General features: G+C 43.7%; 1 protein-coding gene across 3 annotated transcripts in view; it reads left to right on the forward strand.

Moving 5' to 3' along the window:
- The window catches only part of SYNRG (synergin gamma), a 98182-nt gene that overhangs the window by 60689 nt on the left and 13464 nt on the right, over positions 1-24029 (forward strand). For all 3 annotated transcript variants that reach the window (XM_070735283.1, XM_070735285.1, XM_070735286.1), the window contains 2 exons: positions 2452-3399; positions 22747-23349. In XM_070735283.1, the coding sequence (XP_070591384.1) occupies positions 2452-3399; positions 22747-23349 (1551 nt within the window). The remainder of the gene's footprint in view (positions 1-2451; positions 3400-22746; positions 23350-24029) is intronic.

Consider the following 24029-nt stretch of genomic DNA (forward strand, 5'->3'; position numbering starts at 1 on the left):
AAGTGAAGACAAGAACAAGGGGACACAATCTGAAGTTAGTTGGGGGAAAGATCAAAAGCAACATGAGAAAATATTATTTTACTGAAAGAGTAGTAGATCCTTGGAACAAACTTCCAGCAGACGTGATTGGTAAATCCACAGTAACTGAATTGAAACATGCCTGGGATAAACATAGATCCATCCTAAGATAAAATACAGAAAATAGTATAAGGGCAGACTAGATGGACCATGAGGTCTTTTTCTGCTGTCAGACTTCTGTTTTTCTATGTTTCTATAACTAAATCGAGGACTGCCTGTATTTCATTTTCAGGCAGAAGAGGCAAATTGGTTTTGAACTGTGGTTTTTTTTTTGTCACTTTTAACCTTTTCACCAGCTTACATTTCTAATGGAAAAGCATGCAACCCATCTGTAAGTCAAGATTTGCTGTGCCCATTTCTTGGTCTGGGGTACTGTCAGTTTCACAAATGATATTCAGGGAAATTGATACTTGTGCCACCTTTCAGGAGAGAATGAAATCTCTCCTAAAAAGGAAATCTTCCCTGAAATCTCCCAAATGGTCAGAATTTACATCTGCCTCAAAAACCGATCTGTCGATTTGCTACTGCAGCGTTTGGGAAACTGACTTGACTGGGTGTTTTTCTTATTATTCTTATTATTATTTTTGCTTTGGTGATGGTAATTTGAATATTTTATTAAAAATGAAGTGTGTGCTTGCCCATGGATGTGGCTGTAGCTGGGTAGATACAGACATAAAGAACAAATATGAAATTGCATTGAATTGTGTTGAATTTAAAATATTTCCTTTACCATTTTGGTATTTCTACGTCCTGCTGGTGAATGGGTTAAGCCAAATTTGAAGAAGTTAAGTAAATATTCCATTTTAAACTAACCATTCATATGTGATTAGTTATAAAGGTGTGCTGTGAAATCAAGGTAGACTCTTAGTGACTCCGTTTATTTTCATTTATACGTTTGTATCCTGCCTTTATATATTCAGCCACACACAGATACACTAACTTGAGTTAAAGTTCACTTTAAGAAATAGCACAATTCAATAAACAGTCCAGGCCATACACGTAATAGAATAACAGTCCAAAGAATATCCAATTAGAAAGTCTTCTTACCAGTTATCTGTGTCATACACAATAAACAAAGATACCAAGCTTAAACACAGCTTATATACAACAGAGAACAGAAAGTCAAATAAAGCCTTTCAGGGAGAGAGCTATGATCGCTAGCTCCTACCTACCTAACTATCTATCTACCTACCTACCTACCTACCTACCTACTTATCTATCTATCTATCTATCTATCTATCTATCTATCTATCTATCTAATCTATCTATCTATCTAACCTATCTATCTAATCTATCTATCTATCTATCTAATCTATCTATCTATCAATCTTTCTAATCTATCTATCAATCTATCTAACCTATCTATCTAATCTATCTATCTATCTAACCTGTCAATCTGTCTATCTATTTCACTCCAAAATGGACTATGAGCGGCTAACAACAGTCATAAATACAATACAAGTAAAAAGAGCAATAAATATATCAATAAAATCTACAGTACCATAAAAACTACTAAGTCATTAAAAAAAAAACCATGCATACTTATAATCAATCCTAATTCCAGGCCTGCTGGAAAAGCCAGGTCTTAACAGCTTTCTGGAAGACCGGTAGGGAGGAGATAGTGTGAAACTCTGGAGGCAATTGATTCCACAAGGCTCTTCCCCGAGGTCCCGGGAACTGACGTTGCTTGGCAGACAGAACCTGGAGAAGGCCGACTCTGTAGGCCCTTGCTGGCCACAGCGAAGTATGACGGAGGAGGCGGTCCCGTAAATAGACTGGCCATGAGCCATTTAGGGCTTTATGGCAATCTGCAGCACAATCAACTAATCAGAAATATCATACAGTTAAAGCTACATATATTAACACAGTTAAATCTATATACAGTAGTACCTCTAGATACGAGCTGCTCCACATGCGAGTATTCCAAGTTACGAGCCGTGACGTGAGCGAAATTTCTGTTCGACACCCGAGCTCAAATTCGGGATACGAGCCGAGCTTCCACTTGGTGGCGCAAGAATCTCCTTGCTTCCGGTTATCTCGGCACGAAAAACAAAGTCTAAAGGCATTCGTTCGAGATGCGAGTTGATCGACTTACGAGCTCGGGTCTGGAACGAATTAAACTCGTATGTCGAGGTATCACTGTACCTACATTGTTGGGTTATATATTGCCAATTGTTTGGACACAGTTGTAACAACATTAAAAGATTATTCGCCTGGAGTCCTTGAGGAGAAATGAAATGCAAAGTGGACAAAATAAAATTAGTTGAGGGCCATTTTGAACAGATGGGAATTAACAGACATGATATTTGGCTGAGCCTGTTAAAATGTTCAGGAAACCCTACGGACTTTGCTGTCTGTTCTCTTGTTTTTCAGGTGAGAGCTTTGCCGATTTCAAGTCCCCGGGAACAGACGACGGCTTTACCGATTTCAAAACCGCGGACAGCATCTCTCCACTAGAACCACCGACAAAGGACAAAACATTTCCTTCCCCTTTCTCTTCTCTTTCCATACAGTCCAAACCGCAACCCCAAACAAAGCCTTCTCTGAATTTGGCTGACCTGGATCTCTTCTCCTCAGCCTCGACGGGAGAGAGCCAACCTCCTCTCTTCCCCGCCGCGTACAGTTCCCCCAAACCGGCAACTTTTGCTACACCATCACACACAATATCGGCCGCCACCACTCTTCCCACGCCAGGCAGCGGCTCATCCCTGGCCAGCGACTTTGCCGACTTCAACCTTCTTGGAGGGTTATCGAGTTGCCCTTCGGCTACCACTCAGGACGAGTTTGCAGACTTCATGGCTTTCAATAACAACACCGTCTCTCTGGAGCAGCAACTGGATGATAAATATGGATCCCACAAGCAAGAGGCCAGCTCGGTTCCCCCCGCTGGCTCCTTAGCCAGCACCGTGAAGAACGGACAGAGTCCCGTTGCTGCTTCCAACAAATACGACATCTTCAAGCAGCTGTCTCTGGACAGCCCCGGGTTGGGATTTGAGGAACTCAAAGACCATACTCCTTCATCGGTGAAAAGTGAAGACGACTTTGCCGATTTCCACTCGAGCAAGTTTTCCTCCAGCTCGGAAAAATCCCTCGTCGACAAACTGGCCGCTTTCAAGCACACCAAGGAAGACTCGGCATCTGTCAAGTCTCTTGACCTCCCATCCATCGGGGGCAGCAGTGTGGGCAAGGAGGATTCGGAGGACGCCCTCTCTGTCCAGTTTGACATGAAACTGGCAGACGTGGGAGGAGACCTTAAGCATGTCCTGTCTGATAGCTCTCTGGATTTACCAACGGTTAGTGGTCAGCATCCGCCAGCAGCAGGTGAGGAACTGGTTAGATTGCTCTGGTAACAGAAGCTACGGGAACATCCCAAAGTGTTGAATATCAGTATTCTGCGCCGACCCTGCCATGGGAAAAAGCCTCCGGAATCTGTACTTTTGGCTAGATTCCCATCTCTTAATCGAGCAGTATTAATTGGTTGTCCTTCTATGTTATTTCTAGATCGGCTGGTTTTTGAGGTAGATCCTCTCCTGCACAGTATGTCCTCTTAGCAACCCCAGTTTTAGGCAAAGTACTCTTCTGTTATGTCACAAATGGCGTAAGACAGAACCAACAAGAGGCTGCTTTGGGTTTAGCTAACTGGTTGAAAAGGGATTCGATCCTGTTGTGTGGGCATTCCCTTTCTCCAAAGCAGAGGTCTGAATTTTCCTGCAGCTGGGAAGATTTTTTTTTTTTAAATCCCAGCATTGGAAAGAAATTACCCAGCTCTGACCTATGCAGGGGTATGTCTCTCTAAACTATGAAAACAGTCTCCAGTTTCTTTTTCCTTAATCCCAATCAGTGGTACCTTAATCCCAGTTGTAGAACCAATCAGAATGACAGTGTAACTCAGACTTTAAAGGCCAGTTTAAATTACGGTTTCCGATCAGTATTAAATCCAGTCCTAGGTATAAAAGTACTGTCTGACCAGATTAAGGCAATGTGAGTTTAGGGGGCAAGTCTCCTAATTTGGCCCCAGTTGAAGATACATCCAGTATCCACCTGAAATCCTGCCTCATGCAATTTCTGCACCAGAATATACTTTGGATAATATAGCTGCTATATCACATTTGCACAGATCATTAGATTATTATCCCTGTATATTCTGGAAGAAATTAGCAATAATAACAGAGGTCCAGGCCCTAGCTGTGTTTAAAGCTAGAAATTGTGATATTTTCCCTCCACTGTGGATCGATGGCTTTGTTGACATTCCGGGTTCACGCAGAGACAACTGTAACTGGTTTGTAAACCCAGAATGATGCTATTAATGCATTTCCCCCCATTTTGGTATTCAGTCTGCAAAATAGATTCCCAATACTGACATTGAAATAGTCATTAATGGCTTAGCTGTCTCAGGCTGCCAATAATTTACTTTATTCTAGGAAAACGTTAACACTGAGATAACGCTGTTCTAAGGGATGCCAATTCTTTTGCATCAGCTGCTATAAATTGAAGCCATCCATCCATAGAAAGGTCCCATAGAATATCAGTGAGTGCCCTCTGATATCCTATTCCAGGTATAGGAATGGCCAATTCCCTGGGCTTTCTCACCTGTAGTAAATTATGATGGGTGAGAAGGACCTAGTGGATTGGTCTCTCCCATTTGCATCAATTGAAAGGCAAACAACCCTAATGCCTCGCTAATTCTCCTAAATAAAAACAACTACAAAATCTTATATTGCAGTGTTTTCCAATCTTGGGCAAATTAAGATTGTGTAGACTACAACTCCCAGAATGCCTCAGCCAGCTATGCTACCTGAGGAATTCTGGGAGTTGATATCCATGCATCTTAAAAGTTGCTAAGGTTGAGAAACACTTTTGTATTGAATTTTCCTACCATACAGAGAATGAATTCGTTCTCTCCAGTTTAGTTATAAATCATTAAACTAAACACCTCATGGATTGGTGATTTTTTGGGGGGGTACAATTTCTCATTGGGTGGGTCACTAAATTTTGTGGCCTTTAAAAAAAAAACAGGGAAAAAATCACAATATTCCAGCACAAACAAGGTTTATTATTTATTTATTTATTATTTATTTATTTGTCGGACTGATATGCCGCCCCTCTCCGTGGACTCGGGGCGGCTTACAATATCAGTATTCGTATTATTTAATCAGTATTAGTATAGGTGGCAAGGAAAGAATTGCTCCAGAAACCATGTTCAGTGATACCTCGTCATACAAACTTTTCGAGATACAAAACCGGGGTTTAAGATTTTTTTGCCTCTTCTTACAAACTATTTTCACCTTACAAACCCACCGCCGCCGCTGGGATGCCCCGCCTCCGGACTTCCGTTGCCAGCAAAGCACCCGTTTTTGCACTGCTGTGATTTCCCTGAGGCTCCCCTCCATGGGAAACCCCACCTCCAGACTTCCATGTTTTTGTGATGCTGTAGGGGAATCCCAGCAGTGCAAAAACGGGCGCTTCGCTGGCAACGGATGTCCGGAGGTGGGGTTTCCCAGTGAGGGGAGCCTCAGTGAAATCGCAGCATCGCAAAAACACAGAGGTCTGGAGGTGGGGTTTCGAGGACTTTGATGTTTTTGCGATGCTGCGATTTCACTGATGCTCCCTTCGCCGGGAAACCCCACGTCTGGACTTCCGTTGCCAGTGATGCGCTCATTTTTGCAATGCTGGGATTCCCCTGCTGGGAATCCCCTGCAGCATCGCAAAAACACGGAAGTCCGGAGGTGGGGTTTCTCATGGAGGGGAGCCTCAGGGCAATCCCAGTAGTGCAAAAACGGGCGCTTCAGCTGGCAAAAGGGGTGAATTTTGGGCTTGCACACATTAATCACTTTTCCACTGATTCCTATGGGAAACATTGTTTCATCTTACAAACTTTTCACCTTAAGAACCTCGTCCCGGAACCAATTAAGTTTGTAAGACAAGGTATCACTGTACTTCTACATCAGTTGCTCTTTCTTTCTCACTTTCTTCTATCCCGCCCCAGATCGTAAATGAAAGAGGAGGGGGGGGAAACCTGTACTGTAATCTTCTAGTCTATTTTTAGGTAGGGAACATAGAAACAAACCCTTTGGTGGTTTTAGAAGAAGGGGATTTCTCTAACAGGGTGTTTGGAATAAATTTGTGTCATGAAAAATTAAACCTTTTGTGCAGGTGGGATGTTAAAATGTTTGATCTAGTCTGGTTGGTTATCCAGTAGCCTGGTACTGACCATGCTTGTCCTCGAAAATAAATAAATAAATAAATATATATATATACATATATATATATATATATATATTAATTTTGAGTTTTTCAAAAGCACTTTTTTCCTACTATTTTTCTAATCTATCTTAATGATGGTTGGATGAATTAATTGTCCATAGCAATTCAACGATGACCGTCATTCAGTTTGCACGAAGGGATGCATTCTGAAGTTGATTAAATCAGTATTACATTTTGATGCTAAACTTTATAGAGAATGACTTCCCCATTCCTTGTTTTCCAAAATCAAGTATTTATCTACTTTCCGGTGCCAAGGGCCTGTTCGGGGTTAATATTTCCATTTCCTAATCATGATTAAGGGGTTAAAAAAGGACTTCTTTGTTCTCTCAGTCAAAATCCCAGAATCCCATGTCCACAGCTTGCCATTCCTGCTGTACCAAAGAAATGGTTATTGCCAACCAAGATCAACTTATTTTAACTATTGTCTAGGAATCAAGTTTAGGTGGCATTTTCCCATGGTTCCTTTTGATGCAGATTTAATGATTAAATGCAGTTAAGACGTAAGAAATTTTTACTCCAGCAGGAAAGGGAATGGCGAGTCCTCCACTATTTTTTTTTATCAGGTTTTCTCAACTTTGGTGACTCCTAAGAAGTGTGGACTTCTTTTCCCAGAATTCCCCAGCCACCACGGGTGAATGACTGAGGAATTCCCGGATTTGAATTCCACACCGCTTAGAATTTTGAAGGGTGAGAATCACCCACTTAGATGCTGATAAGCTAAATGACAAAGAAGTATTTTCATCCACTCCGACTCCAAAATTCCTTCTGGTCTAAATTTTCTTGGGACTTTCTTTCTACTGTTATTTGATAAATCAACTATTTTTTCTGTTCTGTTGCTTCTCTTTGCTTCTCTCTGTGTATACAGTGTTCCCTCACTTTTCGCGGGGGATGCGTTCCGAGACCGCCTGTGAAAGTTGAATTTCCACGAAGTAGAGATACGGAAGTAAATACACTATTTTTGGCTGTGAACAGTATTACAAGCCTTCCCTTAACACTTTAAACCCCTAAATTGCGATTTCCCATTCCCTTAGCAACCATTTAGATTATTACTCACCATATTTATTTATTAAAGTTTATTTAAAAAATTATTTATTAAAGGTGGACGAATATTTGGCGATGACATATGACGTCATCGGGCATAAAAAACCGTGGTATAGGGGGGGAAACTGCAAAGTATTTTTTAATTAATATTTTTGAAAAACCGTGGTATAGACTTTTTGCGAAGTTCGAACCCGCTAAAATCGAAGGAACACTGTATATTAGAGCTGTGAAGCGGTCCAGATTCGATTCCAAAATGTAATCATATAGGATTCCATGTATGTAGCACCTATTCTCCACCCCTTTAAAGCAGCTACATCTTTTCCCAGATTGCTTTCAAGAGTTAACAGACTGGTACTCCAAAGCACCATTTCTGAAATCAACTCTGCAGCCCTAAGCTGTAATATACAGTCTATATTACAGAGAGAGGAGGGAAACACTTTTCAAGTTTTAAATTGGTAATGTTCCACTTTAATTGAAAGCAGATATCTTTTTTTTTGCCTTTGCTCCTTTCTATTTGTTCTGTAAACTGAATTGTCAGTAAGGGACAGTATTCCCTTTCCCCATTCCTCAAGGGTGCTTTTCTGGTGGTTTCGGGGAGGAATTCCTACGTTACATAGGACTTCTTCTCATCTGATTATTCCAGTATTAGCATGCATTGCAAAAAAAACCTAGCGTTTAAATCTTTCCACACTTGAGTGTTTATGCGAGCAAAATCCAGCTATCCGGGGACTAGAAGGAATTAAGTCTTTGATGGTGAGTGGGAGGGAGAAAAAGGATATTTAAATCCATTATTCTTCAGTGTAAATGCTCTTAACACCGCAGGGATGAAGGGGGAGACTTTTTTTCTAGCTCTTTCAAGGGGATACTGTCTCTTTAAACTTTGTCCTTTTAATTCTGTGAACGCAACACATAAAATGCCCTGGCTTGATTGTGGAATTAACAATCCACCTGACCAATGTTTATAACCTCCTGCGCATCTCTGCTTGTTAATTTCAACCTGTTTACTTGTTTACTCTTCTGCCAAATTTTAGAGCCCTTTTCTCGATTCTGTCTGATTGGATCGGATTGAATTGTCTTAAGTGAGGGGGGGTTCTCTCCCCCCCCTTCCTCCCCCCAAAATTTGCCTCCATTGACCCTTTGAGAAACTGTTGCAGTGCAATTAAACAGCTGGAAGACGAGCCAATGTTTGCAAAACTGGCAGAACTTTTTGAGTCAGGGGGAAAAAACCCAACAACAATACAGTGATACCTCGTCTTACAAACGCCTCATCATACAAACTTTTCGAGATACAAACCCGGGGTTTAAGATTTTTTTGCCTCTTCTTACAAACTATTTTCACCTTACAAACCCACCACCGCCACTGGGATGCTCCACCTCCAGACTTCTGTTGCCAGCGAAGCACCCGTTTATGCGCTGCTGGGATTCCCCTGAGGCTCCCCTCCATGGGAAACACCACATCCGGACTTCCGTGTTTTTGTGATGTTGCAGGGGCATCCCAGCAGGGGAATCCCAGCGCGCAAAAACGGGCGCTTTGCTGGCAATGAAAGTCCGGAGGTGGGGTTTCCCAGCGAGGGGAGCCTCAGTGAAATCGCAGCATCGCAAAAACACAGAGGTCGGGAGGTGGGGTTTCGAGGACTTCGGTGGTTTTGCGATGCTGTGCTGCAATGTTTTCCGATGCTCTGCTGGGATTCCCCTGATGCTCCCTTCGCTGGGAAACCCCACCTCCGGACTTCTGTTGCCAGTGAAGCGCAAAAACACGGAAGTCCGGAGGTGGGGTTTCCCATGGAGGGGAGCCTCAGGGGAATCCCAGCAGCGCAAAAATAGGTGCTTCGGCTGGCAAAAGGGGTGAATTTTGGGCTTGCACGCATTAATCAATTTTCCATTGATTCCTATGGGAAACATTGTTTCGTCTTACAAACTTTTCACCTTAAGAACCTCGTCCCGGAACCAATTAAGTTTGTAAGACAAGGTATCACTGTATTACCTTTTCCCCGAATCAGAACCGGGCTAGAGGTCTTCTCTTTTTTCCTCCACTTCTCTGATGCCTTTTAATTTTCAACTTGACATTTTCCTGTGTGAATGTGCCTTTTGGAAAACAGCTTTGATATCTCTCTCTCTCTCCTGCAAAAAGATTGGCCTGCATGCTTTGACTCTGATGACTTCCTCTGAGCTCCTGTAATACCACTTTCTCTTTTTTTGTGATCTGTAAGTCCTGCTGTGTTTCAATAAATATTTATCTTGGCATAATTTGAAAGTCTGAGCATGTGTGGTTTTTCCTTCCCCAACTACCACCATCACCACCACCACCACCCCCTTTTTTTTTTTTTTTGGAGTCCAGAAATTTCTGGTCATCAGGAAAAAAAATAAAATAAAGTTTAAAGCAATTGTATCCCCTTCTATATGAAAAGTCTCTCTCTCTCTCTCACTCTCTCTTTTCTCTTTCTCTTTTTCTGTCTTTGGTGTTTAACAGAGCTAGAATAAAGAAGGGAAGTTATGAGTGTTCAGAAAAAAGATTTTTAAAACAATGGGTTTGATGCAGTGGTGAAATCCAATTTTTTTTACTACCGGTTCTGTGGGCGTGGCTTGGTGGGCGTGGCAGGGGAAGGGTACTGGGAAATCTCCATTCTCTCCCCACTTCAGCGGAAGGATACAGGAGGCTGTTGGGGTCTGGATGGGTGTCAACAAGCTCAAACTCGACCCTGATAAGACGGAGTGGCTGTGGGTTTTGCGTCCCAAGGACAATTCCATCTCTCCGTCCATTACCCTGGGGGGGGGGATTACTGACCCCCTCAGAGAGGGTTCGCAACTTGGGCGTCCTCCTCGATCCACAGCTAGCATTAGAGAACCATCTTTCGGCTGTGGCGAGGAAGGCGTTTGCCCAGGTTCGCCTGGTGCACCAGTTGCAGCCCTACCTGGACCGGGAGTCACTGCTCACAGTCACTCATGCCCTCATCACCTTGAGGTTCGACTACTGTAATGCTCTCTACATGGGGCTACCTTTGAAATGTGTTTGGAAACTTCAGATCGTGCAGAATGCAGCTGCGAGAGCAATTATGGGCTTCCCTAAGTATGCCCATGTTACACCAACACTCCGCACTCTGCATTGGTTGCCGATCAGTTTCCGGTCACAATTCAAAGTGTTGGTTATGACCTATAAAGCCCTTCATGGCATCGGACCAGAATATCTCCGGGACCACCTTCTGCCGCACGAATCCCAGTGACCGATTAGGTCCCACAGAGTTGGCCTTCTCCGGGTCCCGTCGACGAAACAATGTCATCTGGCGGGGCCCAGGGAAGAGCCTTCTCTGTGGCAGTCCCGACCCTCTGGAACCAACTCCAAGAGTTTTGTTTGGGATGCATGACTGTTTTTTTATAATAGGGGTTTTAAACTGTTCTTTTAACCATTAGATTTGTACTATGTATTGTTGTTGTAAGCTGCTCCGAATCTCCGGAGAGGGGCGGCATACAAATCTTAATAATAATAATAATAATAATAATAATAATAATAATAATAATAATATAAAATCCCCATTTCCTCCCTATCAGCTGGGACTCGGGAGGCAGCGAATAGATGGGGCTGCGGCCAATCAGAGGTGGTATTTGCCGGTTCTCTGAAATATTTCTGCTACAAGTTCTCCAGAACCTGTCAGAACCTACTGGATTTCACCCACTATCGGGTTGCTACCAGAACGGTGGGGGACACCGCACCCATACCGGAAATGAAGCTTGACCGTGCAGCTCTGGGTGACCGGCGGGCAGGCAGGCATGTCCAAATGAGATTTGGCTTCTGCGCATGTGCAGGGGATGTGCAGACGAGAGAGATTTTGGCGACTTTCTTTGATTTTTTTGCTTTCACGCATGCGCAGAAGCAAAAAAAAGGGCAAAATCTTGCGCATCCACGTGTCTTCTCGAAAGATTTGCTGTGTGAGCCTGCGCAGAAACCAAATCTCGCTCCAATGCATACACGCGCATGCCGGTGACCCAGAGCTGCGCATGCATCAGCATTGGTAGTGGTGGTAAGTTGGAACCCCCGCCTGATTTCACCCCTGGTTTGATGACCAGGCTACTAACTGGAACTAATTAAGAGGGCTGCTCAACTAGAACTAAGCAGAAAATGACTTCCTCCCGAGTAAAGATGCGAAGACATGGAAAGAAATGGAAGTTTTCTGGAAAACAACTTTTTAAATTTACAATTCTCTTTCTTTGTTTTTGTTTGTTGATGCCTTTTTTCCCTTTTTCTAATAAATGGGGGGGAGGTGGCTTACAAAATATTTAAATGATACAAAAATTGTTAAGAACAAGGGGACACAATCTGAAGTTAGTTGGGGGAAAGATCAAAAGCAACATGAGAAAATATTATTTTACTGAAAGAGTAGTAGATCCTTGGAACAAACTTCCAGCAGACGTGGTAGATAAATCCACAGTAACTGAATTTAAACATGCCTGGGATAAACATATATCCATCCTAAGATAAAATACAGAAAATAGTATAAGGGCAGACTAGATGGACCATGAGGCCTTTTTCTGCCGTCAGACTTCTATGTTTCTATGTTTCTAAGTATTTATGTATTACCAGCCAGCCTCAAAATAATTTCTTAACAGCTGCATAGCAGGAAGAATTTTATGAAATAAATAGTGTTTAGAGTAGTCAGACAACTGTACAGGCAGTCCTTGACCTACAGCTGAAAACTTCTGTTGCTCATTGAGACAGTTGTTAAGTGAGTTTTGCCCCAATTTTACCACCTTCCTTGCCCCATTTGTTAAATGAGTCACTGCAGTTGTTAAGTTAGTAACACGGTTGTTAAGTGATTCTGGCTTCCCTATTGACGTTGCTTGTTAAGAGGTCCGAAACATGACCTTGGGACATTATAACCGTCATAAATACATGCCAGTTTCCAAGCGCTTGAATTTTTATTATTATTATTATTTTTATTTTTATTTTTATTATTATTATTATTAATTAGATTTGTATGCCGCCCCTCTCCGTAGACTCGGGGCGGCTTACAGCAATGATAAAAATAATATATAATAACAAATCTAATAGAATCTAAAATAACAATAATACATTTAAAAAGTCTAAAAAACAAAAAAACCCAATACTGTATATAAAAACATACATACAGTCATATCATACACAAATAACTACATAGGCAGGGGGAGATGTTTCAGTTCCCCCACGCTTGACGGCAGAGGTTGGGTTTTAAGGAGTTTATGAAAGGCAAGGAGGGTGGGGGCAGTTCTAATCTCCGGAGGGAGCTGATTCCAGAGGGTCAGAGCCGCCACAAAGAAGGCTCTTCCCCTGGGTCCCGCCAAGTGACATTGTTTAGTTGACGGGACCCAGAGGAGACCAACTCTGTGGGACCTAATCGGTCACTGGGATTCGTGTGGCAGAAGGCAGTCCCGGAGATAATCTGGTCTGGTGCCATGAAGGGCTTTATAGGTGATGACCAACACTTTGAATTGTGACCGGAAACTGATCAGCAACCAATGCAAACTGCGAAGTGTTGGAGTAACATGGGAATATTTGGGAAAGCCCATGATTGCTCTCGCAGCTGCATTCTGCATGATCTGAAGTTTCCGAACACTCTTCAAAGGTAGCCCCATGTAGAGAGTGTTACAGTAGTCGAGCCTCGAGGTGATGAGGGCATGAGTGACTGTGAGCCGATCGCATAGAAGTCAATTAAATTAAATGTAAGTGAATCACTGCAATTATTAAGTGAGATAGCAACAGTTGTTAAGCGAATCTGGTTTTCCCATTGACTTTATTTGTCAGAAGGTCCCAAAGGTGATCAGTTGACTCCGGGACAATGTAAGGTCATAAATAGAAGTCTGTTGCCCAAACGTCTGAATTTTGATCACGTGACCTCAAGGATGCTGCAGTGGTACTCAGAAAAGCATTTTTCTGATTGCCTTTGAAACTTCAAACGGTCACTAAATGAGTGGTTGTAAGTCGAGGACTCTCCGTGGCCCTTCTTGTCCCCTCTTTCCTTCCCTTAGCTCAGAAAAATAAGCTAATTAAATAAGAAAAACACCTGGAGTAGCTGGAAGCGCTATGAATCAACAATAAGAGGAAGCTTCCTTTAAACTGATACTTAGCACCTTTAAACTTAATCACATAGTTATTTAAATGTCCTCCTTCCCCTTCTTATTCTGTGTAAACAAAGGAAATGATTAACTACCACGCTCTTTGATGCTATAGAAACTCTGGGAGCGCTATTAAGCTTTTAGTTAATATCATGCGTAGTCCTTGAGGTAGGACAACAATTGAGCCCAAAATTTCTGTTGCTGACTGTGTGTGACAGCTCTTCAGTGAGTTTTACCTCCTTTTACGACCTTTGTTGCCACAATTGTTAAGTGAACACCTCGAATATCTGGAATAAACAATCTGAAGGGTTGACATTTGGTTCTTCAGCATTAAGAACTAGTGTTTTGGTCCAGTTCTCATCAGTTGCTTTATTCAGGGCTGTCCAACTTTGGCAACTTTTAGACTGGTGGACTTCAACTCCCAGAATTCCCCAGCCAGGCAGCTAATATCCAGAATAAGCAACCTAAAATCTGTGAGAGTGTGAATGGGAGAATGGAATGGAATTAGAATAGAATAGAAATAGAATAGAATTAGAATTAGAATAGAATTAGAATAGAATTAGAATAGAAAAAGAATAGAATTAGAATAGAATTAGAATAGAAATAGAATAGAATAAGAATAGAATAGGAATAGATTAGAATAGAATTAGATTAAAATAGAATAGAAATAGAATACAATACAAATAGAATTAGAATTAGAATAGAATTAGAATAGAAAAAGAATAGAATTAGAATGGAATAGAATAAGAATAGAATAGATTAGGAATAGATTAGAATAGAATTAGAATAGAATAGAAATAGAATAGATGGAAGGGACCTTGGAGGTCTTCTAGTCTAACCTCCTGCCGTGGGAGGAAAGCGTATACCAATGATCGCGAACCTTTTTTCCCTTGGGTGCTGAAAGCATGGGTTTGAGTGCCCAAACCAATAATTCAGTCCCTCCCATGCCCACGACCACTGCGCATGCGTGCATTCCCCCCCCCGATGCTGCGCCACCCCCTGAAATTAATATTCCACATACAATCTCTCAGTCGGTATGCATTCGTTTTCCCCCACTTAGCTTTTGAGTAAAAATGGAGACTCCCTATTTGAAAGAAAGATACAGTGGTACTTCTACTTCGGAACTTAATTCGTTCCGTGTCCAGGTTCTTAAGTAGAAACGTTCTTAAGTACAGTAGAAGCAATTTTTCCCATAGGCATCAATGTAAAAGCAAATAATGCGTGCAAACCCATTAGGAAAGAAATAAAAGCTCTAAATAAAAGCTCAAAATTTGGGTGGGAGGAGGAGGAAGAAGAGGAGGAGGAAGAAGAAGAGGGGGAGGACAGTCGCTCCCAAAGGAAGAAGGTGAGGTGAGGGGAATCAAAAAAATCCAAAACTTTAAGGCTTAAAAAAAAAAGAGGGACTCTGAGACGGCGAGGAGGAGCACATGCCTCCCATACACGCGGTGTGAGGCTGCCTCCCATACACTGGCTACTGCTGCTGCTACCTGCTTCCTCTTCCTTCCCATGCTGAAGGGCTCCCCTCTCCTCTTGCTCACTCACTTTGTAGCCGGCGCTTTTCCTTCACTGTGGTGACTCCTCGGCTGCCCAGCGCAAAGGGAGCGCTTCTTTTCTCTGGGCACTGGCAGATGTTTATTCCCTCTCCAAATGCCCAGCGAAAGGAAAATGCTTCTTTCACTCTGGACTGCCAAAGCCTCCTTAAGCGCCACCAAAAGGCTCCTGTGGCAGCCCAGATGGCCGGGATTAAAGGAGGAATGGCAGGAAACTGGCTGGGCCTTTGTGCCGGTCTCAAATTTCCTGGCTCGGGTTCTTAAGTAGAAAATGGATCTTGAGAAGAGGCAAAAAAATCTTGAACACCCGGTTCTTATCTAGAAAAGTTCTTAAGTAGAGGCGTTCTTAAGTAGAGGTACCACTGTACATCGTTGAGGATTTTAGCTCAGTGAAATCCCAGATCTCTTTATCACATAAGGCCAGGGGGTCTCCAATGTTGGCAGCTTTAAGATTGGTGGAATTTAATTCCCAGAATTTCCCAACCCTGAATAAGGCAAAAGAGCAGAACTGAGCCAAAACACTAATTCTTAATGCTGAAGAACCAAACGTCAGTCTTATAGGTTGTTTATTCCAGATATGCTGCCTGGCTGGGGAATTCTGGGAGTTGAAGTCCACCAGTCTTATGAAGGTTGGACAGTCCTGAATAAGGCAACTGATCAGAACTGAGCCAAAACACTAGATCTTAATGCTGAAGAACCAAACGTCAATCCTGCAGGTTGTTTATTCTGGATATTCCATGCGTACCTTTTCCCTTCTTTAAAAAAAATAATCTTGTCAGTGTTCTAAATAGCATCTGAGAAATAAAACAAGTCCCAGTCCAATTCTCTCAATCAGAGCTTGATTTATTAACAGAACCATGTTAGCTACGCCATTGTCATTCCGATTCTGAGTACTTCCCAGAATCCCACCTAGGTTAAGGTTCATCTTTTATTTATTTATTTTATTTATTATTTAGATTTGTATGCCGCCCCTCTCCGCAGACTCGGGGCAGCTCACAGCAAGATACAGCAATTCATGACAAATCCAAATATAATTTAAAATATTTAAAAAGAACCCCATTTTACTAACAAACACACACACAAACATACCATGCATAAATTGTACATGCTCGGGGGAGGTGTTTCAGTTCCCCCATGCCTGACGGCAAAGGTGGGTTTTAAGGAGTTTACGGAAGGCAGGAAGAGTAGGGGCAGTTCTAATCTCTGGGGGGAGTTAGTTCCAGGGAGTCGGGGCCGCCACAGAGAAGGCTCTTCCCCTGGGGCCAGCCAACCGACATTGTTTAGTTGACGGGACCCGGAGAAGGCCCACTCTGTGGGACCTAATCGGTCGCTGGGATTCGTGCGACAGAAGGTGGTCTCGGAGATATTCTCGTCCTGTGCCATGAAGGGCTTTAAAGGTCATAACTAACACTTTGAATTGTGACCGGAAATTGATCGGCAGCCAATGCAGACTGCAGAGTGATGGTGAAACATGGGCATACCTAGGTAAGCCCATGACTGCTCTCACAGCTGCATTCTGCACGATCTGAAGTTTCCGAACACTTTTCAAAGGTAGCCCCATGTAGAGAGCATTACAGTAGTCGAACCTCGAGGTGATGAGGGCATGAGTGACTGTGAGCAGTGAGTCCCGGTCCAGATAGGGCCGCAACTGGTGCACCAGGCGAACCTGGGCAAACGCCCCCCTCGCCACAGCTGAAAGATGGTTCTCTAATGTGAGCTGTGGATCGAGGAGGACGCCCAAGTTGCGGACCCTCTCCGAGGGGGTCAATAATTCCCCCCCCCAGGGTAATGGACGGACAGATGGGATTGTCCTTGGGAGGCAAAACCCACAGCCACTCCGTCTTATCAGGGTTGAGTTTGAGTCTGTTGACACCCATCCAGGCCCCAACAGCCTCCAGACACCGGCACATCACTTCCACTGCTTCGTTGACTGGACATGGGGTGGAGATGTAAAGCTGGGTATCATCAGCGTACTGATGATACCTCTTCCATCCCCCACACCCACAAGTTCATCACGAGAGCCAGTCTGTGTGCAGGGGCTTATCAACTTCCTCTTCTCTTCAGTTGAGGCAGAACAAGCGGTGGCCTTGGCTTGGAGAAAGGAATCTTTGGTTGTGTCTAGTAACTTTCCCCTCTGACTACTCACTACCCCTCCCATCCCCCCTTGTATTGTGTCAGGCTGAACTCTCTAACTCCACATGAAGACTTCGACCTGACAGGCGGCCCCCCTTCACAAAGAGCCATCTCCTGGAAAATTAGAATAAACACATAGGGATTAGTATCAGTTAAGACATTGCGGTTTAGTTGGGTAAGTTTCATGAAACCGTTTAATTAATCTATCGGCTTTGACATCCCGGCACTTAACCCAGGTTGCTTCCGACTGGGGATACCCTTTCCAATGAATCAGGTACAGTAAGACCTCACCTTTCGCTGGTGTTACGTTCCAGACCCGGCCGCGATAGGTGAAATCCGCGATGGGGAATTTATCGACTGATAGTGCTTATTTAAGTATTTATATTGTAATTGTTTAGTAAGTTTTCATTGTTTTAAGTGTTTATAAACCCTTCCCACATAGTATTTGTTTTAGATACAGTATTTAAATACAGTATTTACAATTTTAGATATATATTTTTTGAAAAACCTGCCGATCGAGTTCCGTGGGCTGTTTAAATCTGCCGATCGACTTCCTCAGAAACCCGCGAACCAGCGAAGATCCGCAAATGATTTTTCTCATTAATATTTCTTGAAAACCCGCGATGAAGTGAAGCCGCAGTAGGTGAAGCGTGGTATAGCGAGGGACTACTGTACTGCAGTTTTCCTCGGAAAATGCGGGAATCTAAAATTATTTTGACTTCATAGTGAGTCTCTCCCTGAATCACTAGGGGGGGAAAAGGCGGCTGTGCACATGGCCTAATGTTGGACCCGATCACAGGCTTCTGACATTTGGGAGGTGACTATGAACCGCAGGAACTCACGGTGTCGACCTATTTGTAACTCAACTAGTTCTGTCAGGAGCGTGGCCGGCACCCCGCCTACCAGGGAACCATCCACTTGTTGGAACCGGATGGGTTTAGCTAAAGGTTTGGTTTGGATTTTTAATTTTTCCACTACTGCTTTGCTGATTAGACATCTGGAGCATCCTGTGTCTAGCAGGGCCTTTACTTCCCCCTCCTCCCCCGTGGTGATTATTATTTATTATTATTATTATTATTTATTAGATTTGTATGCCGCCCCTTTCCGTGGACTCGGGGCGGCTCACAACACAATAAAACAATTCATAACAAATCTAATAATAAACAATTTAAAATTTTAAATAGTTTAAAAACCCCATTTTTAAGCAGACATACCTACAAACATACCATGCATAAATTATATTGGCCCAGGGGAGATGTTTCAATTCCCCCATGCCTGACGACAAAGGTGGGTTTTGAGAAGTTTATGAAAGGCAAGGAGGGTAGGGGCAGTTCTAATCTCTGGGGGGAGCTGGTTCCAGAGAGTCGGGGCCGCCACAGAGAAGGCTCTTCCCCTGGGGACCGCCAACCGACATTGTTTATTTGACGGGACCCGGAGGAGGCCCACTCTGTGGGACCTAATCGGTCGCTGGGATTCGTGCAGCAGAAGGCGGTCTCGGAAATATTCTGGTCCGATGCCATGAATGGCTTTATAGGTCATAACCAACACTTTGAATTGTGCCCGGAAATTGATCGGCAACCAATGCAGACTGCGGAGTGTTGGTGTGACATGGGCATATTTGGGGAAGCCCATAACTGCTCTCGCAGCTGCATTCTGCACAATCTGAAGTTTCCGAACATTTTTCAAATGTAGCCCCATGTAGAGAGCGTTACAGTAGTCGAGCCTCGAGGTGATGAGGGCGTGAGTGACTTTAATCTTCGCCTTAAGGAGGAATGGGGGAATGGGTTCACTCACCATTGGGTCGTCTCCTCCAGCCGGTTCTTCGTTCCAGTTGGGGCTGGTTCCTGAAGGGATGGCTTCTTCGGACCCAGGGGTATCCTCAGGGGGGAACAGCTCCATTGTTTGAAAAGCCCAACTCCCTGGTTCAGAGGGTCTTCCCGGTCTTTTCCTTACCGTTGCGTGAGGTTTGGCTCTTGGGAGAGAGAGGGGGGCTGGTGCCAGGCACTCAGACGCTCTGTGCCCTTGTTTACCGCACCGGTAGCAGGTTACTCCCCTCATGGACTCTGAACGAGAAGGGCCCAGCTGGCGAAGGAAAGGGCGGCATCCTGGAGGTTTGTTAGAGGCCCAGGGTGGTGGTGGTTTCTTTTCAGTGCGAACCACCTCATCCAAAGTAATCGCCGTGGCGTACCAATTCTGGATGGCCCAAGGGATTCCCCGGATTTCACATGCCCTTCTTAATTCTGGGTCAAGAGCATTTTTAAAAGTATGGACTAATAATATCTATAGGATGCTTGGCTGCATAGCTAGAGGTATAACAAGGTATAACAAGCAGGAAGAGGGAGATTATGATCCCGCTATATAGAATGCTGGTGAGACCACATTTGCAATACTGTGTTCAGTTCTGGAGACCTCACCTACAAAAAGATATTGACAAAATTGAACGGGTCCAAAGACGGACTACAAGAATGGTGGAAGGTCTTAAGCATAAAACGTATCTGGAAAGACTTAATGAACTCAATCTGTATAGTCTGGAGGACAGAAGGAAAAGGGGGGACATGATCGAAACATTTAAATATGTCAAAGGGTTAAATAAGGTCCAGGAGGGAAGTGTTTTTAATAGGAAAGTGAACACAAGAACAAGGGGACACAATCTGAAGTTAGTTGGGGGAAAGATCAAAAGCAACATGAGAAAATATTATTTGACTGAAAGAGTAGTAGATCCTTGGAACAAACTTCCAGCAGACGTGGTAGATAAATCCACAGTAACTGAATTTAAACATGCCTGGGATAAACATATATCCATCCTAAGATTAAAATACAGGAAATAGTATAAGGGCAGACTAGATGGACCATGAGGTCTTTTTCTGCCGTCAGACTTCTATGTTTCTATGTTTCTAATCTTTCGGGCCAGTCTCTTAAATTACCAGCAGCTCTTCTGAATTCCCACACCAGTTCCTTCACTGGTCGACCTGCTTGTTTTAGCAAACCAATCTGCTTTTCTACATCTAGATTAGATTAGATTAGATTTATTGGATTTATATGCCGCCCCTCTCCGCAAACTCGGGGCAGCTCACAACAATGTAAAAACAATACATAATAGCAAATCCAATACCCACCAATCCAATAACAATTTTAAGCTAAAAAATTCAGAAAAAACAACCCCAGAATATTAAAAAACAAGCACACAATCAATCTAACACCAAAACAACATGGGCAAGGGGGAGATGTTTCAGTTCCCCCATGCCTGACGGCAGAGGTGGGTTTTAAGGAGTTTGCAAAAGGCAAGGAGGGTGGGGGCAATCCTAATTTCAGGGGGGAGCTGGTTCCAGAGGGTCGGAGCTGCCACAGAGAAGGCTCTTCCCCTGGGTCCCGCCAGACGACATTGTTTAGTCGACGGGACCCAGAGAAGGCCAACTCTGTGGGACCGAACCGGTCGCTGGGATTTGTGCGGCAGAAGGCGGTCCCGAAGATATTCTGGTCCGGTGCCATGAAGGGCTTTATAGGTCATAACCAACACTTTGAATTGTGACCGGAAACTGATCGGCAACCAATGCAGACTGCGGAGTGTTGGTGTGACATGGACATACTTAGAGAAGCCCATAATTGCTCTCGCAGCTGCATTCTGCACGATCTGAAGTTTCTACCTGGCTTGCAACGTCTTGAAATCTCATTAACTCAACAAATCCTGCCACATCATTTAGCTCAGGAGTTCAGCTATAAACTCAGCTGCTTCCCCTTCATTTAAAGCGTCAGAGATGGCCTGAATCAGTTCGCGATCTGTTAGAAACAAAATGCCATGTTGCCTTACAAATGCTCCAGCTCTGTAGAGAAAGTAATTAAGTTTCTTCGGACACCCATCATATTTTGCCTGTAAGGAAGATGGGCCGGGCAAACCAGGGGAGGCTGCAGCAGGCAAAGCGGCAGGCAAAGGGGTGTTAACCAATGGATGCATCCTCCTCACTGGTATATCCCCCTGCTGGGAAGGGGGCTCCTGTCTCTGTCTCATTCCGCTGGCAGGAATGAACTTGTGGGTGTGGGGTAAGATGAACCTTAACCTAGGTGGGATTCTAAGTTATAAAACCATTAAATTAAAACCCTAATAAACATAATAAACTAACCCAACATTCATACTAAGCATTCATACAATTTGGGACATGGCCTCCCAGGCCTGTTGGCAAAGCCAGGTCTTCGTGGCATTCGCTGGCTGGGGAATTCTGGGAGTTGAAGTCCAAATATCTTCAAGCTGCCAAGGTTGGGAAACATTGCTCTACGCTGACTTTATGTCTCTTTTTCCTCCTTTCTTTCTTATTTTTTCTTTGTATGCTTTGTTTATTTTGACTGTTTTTATCTGCAGAAATTTAATAAAGATTTTTTTAAAAAAAAAAAATTGCCGAAATCTCTCATGCACATCCCCTCATGAGATTTGGCTTCATGCGCAGAAGCAAAATCTCATTGGGCCACGCATGCCAGCGACACCGAACTGCATATACAGCTCCATTTCCACTACCGGCAAGCAGTATGGTGTGTCCCAGGTAGCAATCCGATACTGGATTGCGCGCATGCGTAGGGGGTTCCTGTAGCCCCCGGAGGGCGAAAAACAATAGGGGCTTCCGGTTAGGCCCTTTGTGGCTCTTTGTTTATTTATTTATTTTATTTATTTATTTATTCCTTTGTCCAATACACAAATACATAGGAAGAAAAATAGACATGTGATAATATAAAAGAGGGTGAAAGTGAGCTTAGAGGATATATGAAAGGAAGAGAATATATAAGATGGGTGAAAGAAAGGAAAGACAATTGGACGGGACGAAAGGCACTTATGTATGCCCCTTACTGGCCTCTTAGGAACCTGGAGAGGCCAATCGTGGACATTCTAAGGGAGAAATGTTGGGGGTTAGGGGTTGACACAATTGAGTCTGGTAATGAGTTCTACGCTTCGATAACTCGATTGTTGAAATCATATTTTTTACAGTCAAGTTTGGCGCGGTTCGTATTAAGTTTGAATCTGTTGCGTGCTCTTGTGTTATTGCGGTTGAAGCTGAAGTAGTCATTGACTGGTAGGACGTTGCAGCATATGATCTTGTGGGTAATAGTCAAATCGTGTTTTAAGTGCCGTAGTTCTAGGCTTTCAAGGCCCAGGATTGTTAGTCTATTTTCATAGGATATTCTGTTTCGAGTGGAGGAGTGAAGGGCTCTTCTGGTGAAATATCTTTGGACATTTTCAAGGGTGTTGATGTCTGAGATGTGGTATGGGTTCCAGACAGATGAGCAGTAGTCTAGGGTGGGTCTGGCAAAAGTTTTGTAGGCTCTTGTGAGTAGAGTGAGATTGCCTGAGCAGAAGCTGTGTAGGATCAGGTTAACAACTCTAGAGGCTTTTTTGGCGATATTGTTGCAGTGGGCTTTAGCACGTAGGTCATTCGATATTAGTATTCCAAGGTCTTTTACAGAATGCGGGTTAGCAGTGAGAGATTGTTTATTCAGTTTGTATGTGCGGTTAGGATTCTTTTTGACGATGTGGAGGGTAGAGCATTTTGAATTTTTAATGTTGTTAAACGCTGCCGTAACTCTTTGGGTGTTTGTTTGCTTTTTGTTTTAGATCTGGATGACTTGAAGTGTGTCCCGCTTGGAACTTACAGCAGCGGTTCTCTTCTCAGTAGCTTCCCAACAAGCTGTGACTGGTCTGACAAAGAAGATTTCTATCAGAGCGGAAAGTCCACCCCCTTCTCCCCCCTGGCAGGAAATGAAGCCTCCTTAGCTACCTCCATCCTTCAGAAGAAAGAGACCTTTTTCGGCAGCTCCGAAAATGTCACCGTGACCACCGTTTCCAAGGTAACAACCTTCGCGAACGAGGATGCTCCTCTTCCCCAAGACGTGAAGTTCTCGCCTTTTGCAAACTTCCAAGGTTCCAGCCCTCGTTCTGTGGACCAAAGCGAGGATGAAATCGAAGACTTTGGGGAGTTCGCTCGACCGCCGGACGGTGGGAGCGAGAGACAAACCACAGGCCTACCTCAAGAGGCCGACTCGGCCCCGGTCTCCGCAGAAGCTGGCAAAGAAGTCTTTGACGACTTTGGAGAGTTCCAGGGTGAAAAACCAAAGATCAGCAAATTTGACTTTTTATTGGCGACTTCCCAAGGGAAAATGAAATCCAGTGAAGAAATGATCAAAAGCGAGCTGGCCACTTTTGACCTCTCGGTTCAAGGTGAGAAGCCATGCAGATATCGTGGTTGTAAATTAAAGGTAGTCCTCAACTTACGACCACAACTTAACCCGTTGTGAAGTGAGAAATTTGTTAAGTGAGTTTTGCTTCATTTTACGACTTTTCTCACCACGTTTGTTTGTTTATTTATTTGTTAGTTTGTTTATTTATTTGATTTCTATGCCACTCTTCTTGAGACTACTCAGGGGTCTTCAACATTAAATATAACAATACACAAAAAATCTATACAGTGATACCTCATCTTACAAACGCCTCGTCATACAAACTTTTCGAGATACAAACCCGGGGTTTAAGATTTTTTTGCCTCTTCTTACAAACTATTTTCACCTTACAAACCCACCGCCACCGTTGGGATGCCCTGCCTCCGGACTTCCATTGTCAGCGAAGCACCCATTTTTGCTCTGTGGGATTCCCCTGAGGCTCCCCTCGCTGGGAAACCCCACCTCCAGACTTCTGTGTTTTTCGATGCTGCAGGGGAATCCTAGCATCGCAAGAATGAGCACTTTGCTAGCAACGGAAGTCCTGAGGTGGGGTTTCCCAGCGAGGGGAGCCTCAGTGAAACCACAGCATCGCAAAAACACAGAAGTCCGGAGGTGGGGTTTCCCATGGAGGGGAGCCTCAGGGGAATCACAGCAACGCAAAAACGGGCGCTTTGGCTGGCA

Source organism: Erythrolamprus reginae, chromosome 1 (assembly GCF_031021105.1).
Source record: "Erythrolamprus reginae isolate rEryReg1 chromosome 1, rEryReg1.hap1, whole genome shotgun sequence".
Classification (NCBI taxonomy): domain Eukaryota; kingdom Metazoa; phylum Chordata; class Lepidosauria; order Squamata; family Dipsadidae; genus Erythrolamprus; species Erythrolamprus reginae.